Source organism: Parus major, chromosome 2 (assembly GCF_001522545.3).
Source record: "Parus major isolate Abel chromosome 2, Parus_major1.1, whole genome shotgun sequence".
Lineage (NCBI taxonomy): Eukaryota > Metazoa > Chordata > Aves > Passeriformes > Paridae > Parus > Parus major.
The window spans coordinates 119,986,200-119,997,045 of record NC_031769.1 but is presented as its reverse complement, the minus strand read 5'-3'; the positions used below and the strand labels follow the sequence as shown (position 1 = coordinate 119,997,045).

Here is a 10,846-nt window from a genome sequence, read left to right as displayed (position 1 = left end):
TGCGCTCGATGCGCTCGGCTTGTAAACAGGAGGCTGGAGCTGACGGAGTGGGGACGCAGCTTGTGTAAAATCAATGAAACTTGGGTCCACCCTCATATAATAACTCCTGTTTTTACCAGAATTGTAAATGGGGATAAATGGGGATAGTTTCAAGCGTGGTGCTCAGAGCACGAGGTGTGCAGTGCAGTCGCACAGACGTGCCTCTCACAGCCTTCCCCACGACAAAGCCGGGCTCCCAGGGCTGAGCTCGCCGTGGGCGTGCGGAGGGGCCGCGGCCGTCCGCCCTCTGCTCAAGTCGGGAGCGGTCAAGAAGTCAGGGTTCAGTGAGGTCAGTGAGGACTGGAGCTTACTTGAGTGCTCACTTGCAGTTCTTGTGCCTCTGTCACTCCATGCTCTGAGCGGTAAATACGCCCGATACTCTAATTCAGCCTTTGCTGCTGAAATGTTATTGGCCTCGGTTGAAGTGCCACCTGCAACTTCTGCAGAGTTGCTCTCCAGCTGGGAGCAGGTTTGTTCTGGTGTAACACGAGGAAAAACGGGTCTCAGTTTTAGGACTAGAGAGTTCTGGGATTTTTAACAGAAATGGTGCTTGCCTCGGCGTTCAGCAACTTGTTCAGTTACCAGGCAAATAATAGAATTTACCGAATTCAGAGTTCACGTGATATGACTAAAGGACTAACCCATGTATCGGCTCTTAACTGATTTGTTTTGCTGGTTTCTTCAAGGAATTTTGTCAGATGATCTCTAGTCAAACCTTCAGGAGAATGGGCATTTTTGTATTAAGCAGAACATAGCTACATTGTAGCTGGGCTCCTCTTTTTTTCTTTTTGGAAATATAAAATGTAGCAACTTGGTAAGATTCAGTTCCTTCAGACAATGAAATGCGCAGTGGGTTTTGTACCTTTCTATCCCCTCGTTTAGAGATATTTGTAGCTGTCCAAGAATTGTTTCTTGGAAAGGTATGGAAAGCTCTGATATTCAAAGGTAGCTATGTGTTTGTGGATTCAACAGAAAAAAAAAAAAAAGACAACACTGCCAAAATCAAAGTATGAAAGAAATCAAAATTTCAGTTTCACTATTTCACTTTCATCATACAATGTACTTTTCAATTTTTATTATATTTGTTTTGGCTAATTACAGGCAGTAGCTTTTTTTATTTTTTTTTCCTTTCCCTCCCCTTCTGGAAAAATAAATTACCATTCCAGAAAATCTTCCAGAAATTATTTTCTCAAAGTTGTTTTTATCATTTTCTCTTTAGGCTTCTTGGGTTTTTTTTAAAACTCAAAACATAGTACTGGTTATTGGAGGTAAATTCTCTCAGTATTTAGACTTGGAACAGCGTATGGAGGTTCCAGTTGACACTGTTAGCTGAAATCTGTTGTCATGACTCCAGTCTTTTGCATGTTGCAGTTCATACGAACAGAGGCTGTGAAGTCCCATTGATTTTAATGAAAGTACTCATGAATGAAGCAGAGCAGTACGTCATAGACATTTGCAGATGTGTTTTTGTTTTCATGCTCTGGGAACAATAGATGTATTTGCACACCAGAACAACATCTGAAATGGGTTTATAAGGAAACCAGATTTTCACATGTATCTTTAACATAATTTAAAACAGTTGCAGTAAAGCTCTCTCTTCATGTATATTGGAGAATACCAGTGTAGAGAGATAACTCTTTAGGCTATGTCAATTGCCAGTTTATTTTCAAACTCACTCTAATCCAGGCCTCTTTGCTGCTAGCTTTTTGTTTGTTTGTTTTTAGTATAGCCTCATACATTGCTTTAAAGTGTATTTGTGGTATTACGAGATATCATTGAAGGAGGGAAAAGGAAAATAAGCATTGACAGTGTTCCTCAGTTTTTGCACACAAAACTCTTCATGATATGAGTAATGTATGTCATGCTGTGTTTAGATGCTTAAAATTGTCACTCAGTCTAATCTCTGAGGAAAACACTGAATTATAAACCGTGATACTTCATTTGCTGTGTGTGATTACAGTGGGCCTGCAAGTGGCCCATCAATCTTATCCCCTGCAGCAATCTAGATTTTTGTGCATCCTTTAAACTCCCTGTGTTTTGTTAATCTGTGTGAAGATGCAAAACCTACCGGAGGAAGGACTGTGGCATAATACGAAACTTCAGTATGTCTGAATTGGTTATTTATGGTCCTTCCAACAACTGCAAAAACCAATTGCATTTTGTCATTTCACAGAGGGAGATCAGGGGCAAAAGCACCCTGAGCGAAGGTCACATATGTTCATTGATTTCTGAGAGGTCTTCTTCCTAGGTCTGCACTTACTTAACATTTGAGTCAGTGATGTAACAACAAATTTTTTTTTAAACCACAGAATATCCAAGTAAAGGATAAGAGTCAGTGGAGTAGTTAAATGGGTCCTTGGCCTCTCCGTTTTTTTTCACAGTGTACTTTAAATTTTAGCTGCAAGTGGGCAATGACATTTACAGCTGTAAGATGCACCAAGGGTGTTTTAGAAGGAATGGAACACTGTAACTAAGGAAACAGATTATGAAATTGTATCTTACAGCAACTTGCCAACAAAAAGAAAAGGAAAAAAAATATACTTTGTAATAGCTCTTGGGCTCAAAATATGAACACCGTTTCATGAGAGCAAATTAAACACCAGATGGATGGTCAGTAGTGTGGCTGAATGCCTCTTCAATTGCAAAGGATAGCAAGCCTAGCTTTTGAAAACTTAGTGTGAAACAAGGTTACTATTTTATGGTCAAATACAATTTTAAATTATATTGGCCATCACAGTGTTAATTAAAACTTTAATAATCGACCCTTAGAGCAACTGATTTGAGCAGTCATCTGTGGTGTAAGGTGAAACAGAATGTGGTGTGTTTGTTGATGTATCGTTCATATTCATCTCTATCTAAAGAGATGGGTAAATACTGCATATGTTTTCATCTTTATATATGGGAAAAGCTTTTTCACCGTGTCTTATACATCGTTGTATTTAATTATATTGCAATATTAACATGCCTTGTCTTGTTTAAAGATTTCTAAAATTTATTGAAGAAGGTGATGCAGTTAAAGTCTGATCTAGTCAGTCAAATTACTATACAAGGTTCTTGTACCTACATTCTGGACACTGCTCTCCATATGTTATTAAAATACTTCTGCTTTAATATGTGAGTTGAAAAACCAAGGAAAATGAGATGGCTTTTTAGCATTAGTATCAGAAGCCTTTCCACTGATGGATTTGTAATGATAGAAGTGATAAGTTACCTGCTACACTGCATAAAATTCAACCTAAATATCTCATACTTTTTAAGGACAAGATGAGTATGAATCTTCCATTTTCTTTTTTACTATTTTCTCTTTAGAAGAAGCTGACTTTGACTTTTTTTTTACCCAATAGAAAGGAAAATTGGACTAGTGGATAGAAGCACATTAATTGTTCTTATTTTAATGCCTTTATGGGCAGCAGCAACCACTTCCCCTCTTTCTAGAGTAGTGAAAAGTGCAAGTCCCCCATCAATTAAGTATTTTTTAGCTTTCCATTAAAAGCATTTATTAATTAAAATATTAGTAAGAAAAAAAGGTTGGCCTTTTTTACTTCTTTACAATTCTGTACTGAAATAAGTTGATTGTGCTTAAAGTCTGACATTGTAAGCAGCACGGAGAGCCATAATTATGAGATGCTGCTCTAATGTAATATTGTGGTATAATCAAAATTAGACTTAGATTTATTATTTCAAAATTAAATTAACTAGTGCAGAACATTAAGGGAGTTACAATATGTAGCAATAAGTGTATGTAGCCAGATTCTTAGTTCCACCATATCATTACAGATCCCAGAAATAATTAGGGACAAAATGAAGTAATTTATGCTCATAAAATATTAATGTGTTTCCGGGAATTTTCTGTTTAATGAAACAAAAACAAAAACAAAAAAGATTAGAATGTGCCTGTGTATTTGCAGTATTTACAGAACATGTCATACCAGGGCTTTGTGCTCATGTTTCTATTTGTTCTTCCCCATATGCTGAGTTTTTTAAAATAATCATGTTCCTAGATTCGGCACCCTTACAACCAGTACAGCAGTAGGTATCCAGGATACAGAGAATGAGAAAGAAACTAAGAAAGTTGTTTGTTTGTGTCAGCAGCCATCTGTTAAAACAAAAACCTTCCACTTGGTAGAATTCTCTACCAACACACAACAGTTATGTTTTGGAACCTATCTAGTATTATATAATAAAGAAAACAGATTTAGCAAATTTTATTGTGTGTTAACACTGAAATAAAAGTTAGCAGAAGCAGTAAAGAGTAAGGCAGTACTTGATAGCTGGTGGACATGTAAAAAGCCAAAACGATATGTATATATGGAAGAGATTAAATCTCAAAGCAAATTAATCTTGGTTCTACATCTTCAACTGCAGATACGTCACAAATATTTTCACAGAAACTTTATCAATCACTGAATTTGACATTTGATACTTAGTTCCCTAAATAGTTAATAGGTGTTCCAATTGTAGTAGATCAAAATTTTTAAAAAATTAAAGATTGCTTATTCATCCCTCTGAAAATACTCAAAAGTAGCTTTAAAAAAACCCCCAAAAACAAAACAACAAAAAACCAGCACTAGGTGGGTGAGCTACTTCGTTTTGAGAAGCATAAAGTAGTTTAATAAGAATTAGAGTGAAATTAAATCAGAAAACAAGTTATCTTCTATTTGCTAGTTATGGTGTTCATGCCACCTTCCTTTGGAGCCTCTGGTAGAAAAGGCCTTCAGAGAGCAGACACTGGCAGGTATCAGAATTATAATGCCTTTTGAGAATACAAGAAAAAAAATTGCTATAGTAATCTGATGAAGGTGGGGTTTGGCTCCAGTGTAGCTTTGCATGGACACCCATGACTTTTCATCTTGTATCCCTTACTTCCTCCTTATGTTGCTGTTTAAAATTTTTACAAGAGTAGCTATGATTAAATGTTTGCTAGAATGTTGTGCAATATTGTGTTAGTGCTTTGCCTTTCCTACATACTGCAGAACAAATGAAAAGCAAAAAAAAAAAGGCTAAAGAATTCATGCTTTTGATCCCTCTGTGACAGCACAGAATGCAGTGCAAGTTTATGTACTGGGGATACCAGAAAGTGTTAGTGTGAAGAGTTCACAAAGAGAAAGGAGTCCTGAAATTTTCTTCTTTCATTCAAATTCATGCAAAAAATTTAAAAGATTTAATTTTACGATTGAGGTTTATGACAGTGGATCCAAAAGCCTGTCTGAAGACAATCGAGGGCATTATCAAATAGCTCCTGAGGAGGAGACATCTGTAGTCACCTTAAACCCACAATAACAGAATGGTGACTTCTCCTATTTGCTCTTTCTGTGAGCAGCTTGGCACAAGAGCTGTAAGTGTCCTACTCTTTCCCTTCTCGCCAGCCCTCTCTCCCTCCTCAGCTGACTGCATAGAATGTGTCCCTGTTTCTGCTGGCCACCTTCCTATCAGTCCACCCTAAAAACATGTTGAGGAAGTCCTGCTTTAGAAATTTTATCTTTTTTTTTTTTTTTCTGTGGACAGATCCATTAAAAAAATGCTTATGTGTTTATAGTTACTGTGTCTCAGTTGCCAAAATAAATCAGCTGTGAAAGTGAAGGATTTGCTAAGTGGAAAAATAATTTATAAGAAAAACAAGTAACGAAAGTAGTTTATCTGTCTGTGCCGTGTGCATCTCTTCTTACTGAAATCAGAGCTGACAATGTAGTGTTGCCTGTAGCATGTTGGATGGAGAGAGCTAGGTCTTCTACAGCTTCCTAAATTTAACTTCTTATTACTTTAAAAGGTACCTACCAGGGGCAGTGGACAGGAGGGATGAGACATGGATACGGTGTACGTCAGAGTGTACCCTATGGCATGGCCACCGTGATCCGTTCACCTCTCCGAACATCTCTGGCGTCACTTCGAAGTGAGCAGAGCAATGGTACTGTTCTGCATGATGTCACTTCAGACAGTCCGGCTGGAACAAGAGGAGGATTTGTGCTCAATTTTCACAGTGATGCAGAAGCCATGGGCATTAAGAAAAAAGGAGGCTTATTCAGAAGAGGATCCCTTCTTGGTAGTATAAAACTTAGAAAATCGGAATCTAGGTCATCGATATCTAGCAAACGGAGCTCTGTCAGGAGCGATGCTGCTATGAGCAGAATTAGTTCTAGTGATGCCAACTCTACAATTAGTTTTGGAGATGGTGACTGTGATTATAGCCCTCTGGAAGACCATGTTGATGCTACCACTACGGAAGCCTATATGGGTGAATGGAAGAATGATAAGCGCAGCGGTTTTGGTATCAGTGAGCGTTCAAATGGTATGAAATACGAAGGAGAGTGGCTGAATAACAGGAGGCATGGATATGGATGTACCATGTTTCCAGATGGCACCAAAGAAGAGGGAAAGTACAAAAATAACATTTTGGTCCGTGGAATAAGAAAGCAACTTATACCAATACGAAACACAAAAACTAGAGAAAAGGTGGATAGAGCAATAGAGGGTGCACAGCGAGCAGCTGCCATGGCAAGAACCAAAGTGGAAATTGCAACCTCAAGGTAAGTCATCAAGTGGAAGGTTGTAAACCTTTGTGTTAGTGAGCACTTGCTCACATTTCATTTTCATATGTGTAGGTCCATTGACTTTAGTGGCATTTTGCATGTGAATCTTAGAACTTCATCTCATTTGAGTAAAGAGTTTGTGTTTGTTCCGTAATACACTGGAAAAGTACATTTCCATTCTTGATACATTTCTGTTTTCTCTCAAGAGCTGCTGCATTATGCCTTTAAACCTGTTTGGAAAATAAAACTGGTGAGGAAAGAAGTGAATGATTTGGGGGATATGAGGTAAAATGAGTATTTTCCCATAAGCATGCTCCAGTTATGCTTATTGTATTGCTGATTTTTTTTTTTTTTTTTTAGCAGCATCTGAAACTCACTGAAGTTTCCCATTTGACAGTAGGCATCTTAAGATGCATCTTTTTTTCTGAGAAAGTCTGGTATGAATAGCATAGGAATAATGATCAAGGATGTTGTGCTTAGAAGCTTGGTTGCCAGGGCAGTATCTGCCAAAAGAGCTCTTTATGAGGGCTCTTCCATTTTGGAGCACATTTCTCCTCAACTCACCTCATCATACAACCACCACATCAAATAGGGCTGGTCAGCTTCTCCCTGTGCCTCTGCCAAGTGTTTGAGATGGGAGAAGTGTATATTGGTAGAGGAGAAAAGTGTCATTTTCGCTTTGAGCGCCTAACCAACAAGCAAGCATGGTTTGTTTGAAATGGAATTGTTACAAATTAAATCAGTGTAGACAATTTTAATTGGCTTTTATTGTTAAGTTTGAGAGCTCTTTAAAAGGCTATTTAATTTTTATTGTCCTCCAATAAGTTTCTGTGGTGGTTTTTCTATTGATGGCTTTAGTTTGCTTCCTCAGGCAGGCATTTCTTGAAATATGCTTTGAATAGAAAAAGAGACCAGAATGTGCATGAAAGAAAATCTTCATGCTATTTTAGAAAGAGGATGTCACATTACTCTTAAGAGCTGAACAACTGATTCCTAATTTAGTGTGGTCACTAGTGTGTCCCCAGTGACTACCCTTTTCCTGACAGTCATAAGAAATACAGAGAATTACAAAAACTGCATAAGTGGGAGAGCTTGAATATATAAAATGCTCATAGCAAGAAGTAGTTGAGACACTACAGTAAAGAATGTAGCATACTGTTAAAGGACCTTTCTGAGAACTGGTCATGTAAGTAAAGGGTAGCATATACTCGGTTACTTCTATAAATATATGTAAGGCATTATATGACAGCATACCATATTAGCAAAGCAGATCAGTAATGCCACACTTGAAGCAAGTACTGGATCCCATTCATTTTCTGTCAGTACATAATAAGCCCTAGTTTTAAAAAGAAATGGGGCAGTGGGATGTATGGAAAGGGGGAGTCACCACTTGGAGTCCATATAAACCTATTAAGAAGCTGTCATCTGAGACCATTGCATTCTAAGTCACAGTGTATGCATTTCCTCTTCAAGAAGTGTCTCTGGAGTGTTTTGTTTGCTTTTCCTTCCACCCTTTTTAGGTGGAGGACAGAGTTCAAATTGCTTATTTTGGAACAATTCATAAAAACAATGTTTATTTCTTCAAAATGTGTTTTTGAAAGTGCAGCAGAAGGACTCAGTTGTAGTGCAGCTGTGGCCAGGGGCAATCTCTCCCTTTGGTTTCTCAGCTAAAAATCTCTCTGAAACACTCCCATGGCTACCAGGATAGACAAGCAGGATCGCAGATTCAGGTTTTCTTTCTTTTTAGTAGCCACTGCACCAACTGCACTGGCACTGATTCAAAGGCCAAGAGACCTGACACCAAGCTGGGCAACATCAGGCATGAAGATAATATTAACTTCACTTCTGAGGGCATGTTGGACTCCACTAATAAGAATGGCAAGACCTTTCCTGTCTCTAAAGCTTTCAGAGTTGTTTTGAGTATCAATCAGTAGGAGCAAGGCCATGGGCACTGGTGAGCTAAGGAACTGTTGTGCTGGCAGGGTCAGTAGCCAGATCATCTGGAATAGATTCCAGAGCAGTACTGAGTAAAAAAAAATTGTATTTCAAGTAGTTGTTAAAATCTAGGCAGACCAGATTGGTATGGTTTCAAGATGAAAGTACTTCTGTCTCACTGAAACCTGACAGCCAGTATTGGTTTCTGACTTTTTTTTTTACTGAACCGATACATTAATATTATAATAATTCTTTAGACAGTAGCATTCTTGTAACATCTTCCTAGATGAACATGAGGATGGCGGTCTTGTCTGTTTCCTGACAATTACTGCTACACAAAAAAGTCTAGGAAAAGTGCATTTTATAACTTCTCTAATGTGTAATACAAAGGTGGTTCTGCCCATATGGCATAACCTCACTGCACAGTGGCCTTTATGTTTCAGACTGGACAAATGTCACTGTCACTGTGTGCTTGCTGTAGATTTCCATTCCTTTAATTGAAGAACTCGCTAGACAGACCTTTCCTCACCCCAGAAACCATCGAACCAAAGGGCTAGAAATCCTTACTCTCATCCAGATACCTTCCTTTTCAATGCAGCTTGGAGTTGTATGCTATTCTTCCTGCACTGTTTATTCCCAAGATGTTTGTTCAGCCAAATGGAAACAGACCATACTCCTCTTCATAGCTCCCTGCTGGTCATGACAGGTTTGGCTGGTAGTTTGACCTGTGACAGATGTCCACACAGTCTTCAACGAGACCAACCACTGTTTTTTGCTTTATATTCCTGGTGTCTTTTTATATCTAAAAGTCCTCTTTAGTAAACTGTGTAATCATCTTCCTTTGTCTGAAGTGGCAGTTCTGTACACAGAGAAAAATATAAAAGTTGGGATAAGTAGTGCTTCTCTGAATCTAAATTTACATTGGCTCTCCTGACTTGGCTTTTGTGTTTTCGAGGCATTTGTACTGAGGTGTTTCGAAAATGACAGCAGCACTTCTCAAAAGATAGCAGATTGCAACATTGTGTGATGTATAAAAAGCTGCTGTATCAGGGAAATAATTACTAGCTTCTGCTACACAGATGTGTATTCAAAACAGATTAGAAATTAGCAGTGAATAAAAATTCTTTTAAAATTACAGTGCAGCTTAATAGATTGGATTGTGTATTAGAGTTTTACTAGCTGTATTTAAGGAAAAATATTTTGGCATAAATAGAAAAATCCCAGAATTTGAGAAACTTCAAAAGTATGTTCAATACTTTCCCTTTTCAAAACTTTAAAAGGTGCCTTTTTAAAAATATCATTATTATGGGGAGTAATTAATTAAAATCCATCTTTAATGCATTATGCTAAAAGCAGTCAAGCTTATATGCTTTATTTGGGGTCCTTGTGTCTAAAAGGAGAAGTTGCTTTCCTGAAATGTTTGATTCTTGTCTAAACATGTGAACTGCTTTAAATGCTGGGAGATGTGCGTTTGGAAGAGACTTTTGGAAGATACTAAAAAGCCACAAGTGTTGACTCAGCCAAGAGTCAAGTGGAAACTCATTTTGAGGATATCATGTAATTCTCACTGTAGGGATTTTGAACTCCTTTTCATCACTGTCATATGTCTTATTCAAAGGAGATATCCCTCTGCAGTTCAGTATAAACTGGAATGACATTAGAGCACTTCTTTCCTAGTATGAAAATTACTTAAGTTCTCGTTACACTATATTATATTAACTTTGCCTTCATCAATGCTTATGTACAGTATGAAACTGTAATGTCTCTGGAATTAATTTTCGGAGTTTGAACTTAAATTTATCTTATAATACTCTTTGTCACTGGGTGTTTTTAAAATACATCAGTCCTGTAAATAAACATGAAGCAGTGGAAGCAGAAGCAATGATGTTTGTTTACTGACAACCCTTCATAGTCTTTTAGAAAAGGCAATTTTATACATTCAGGATTGAGTATTCAGAGCCAGGCCCTTTTCTTTTTTTCTCCCTTGAAATATTTTCTAGCTAATTCTCCCCTTGAAAGTTGTTCTTATTAAAGTGTTGACTCTCTGAGGAAAAACAAACTTTGCAAGGACACAGAGGGACATGATAAAAACACAGTAAGGGTAAGAAAAATGAACCAAAAAATAGTGTATGAAGGAAAGGGGGAAAGGAATCAAAAGAGAAAAATATCTCCTTTTTGATATTTTCTTTACATTTCATTGATCTTTCAGGTCATAAAATCTTTCAGATTTAAGAAAGAAAAAGAGTTGTAAACCACTTTTTTATTCTCTTTTTCACAGAAGCTAAATACTTTTAATTACTTTAAAATTTTGAGTGAGTTTTAAGTGAAGTGTATGTACTGTCATA

At 37.5% G+C, this 10,846-nt stretch overlaps 1 protein-coding gene across 7 annotated transcripts in view; it reads left to right on the top strand.

Annotated features, from left to right (window-relative positions):
• JPH1 (junctophilin 1) overlaps nt 1–10,846 on the top strand; it is an 83,278-nt gene that overhangs the window by 1,038 nt on the left and 71,394 nt on the right. For all 7 annotated transcript variants that reach the window (XR_004496140.1, XR_004496141.1, XM_015619113.3 and 4 more), the window contains exon 2: nt 5,807–6,563. Coding sequence is in view for 5 of the 7 variants with exons in the window: in XM_015619113.3 (XP_015474599.1) it covers nt 5,807–6,563 (757 nt within the window). In the remaining 2 variants the exon portion in view is untranslated. The remainder of the gene's footprint in view (nt 1–5,806; nt 6,564–10,846) is intronic.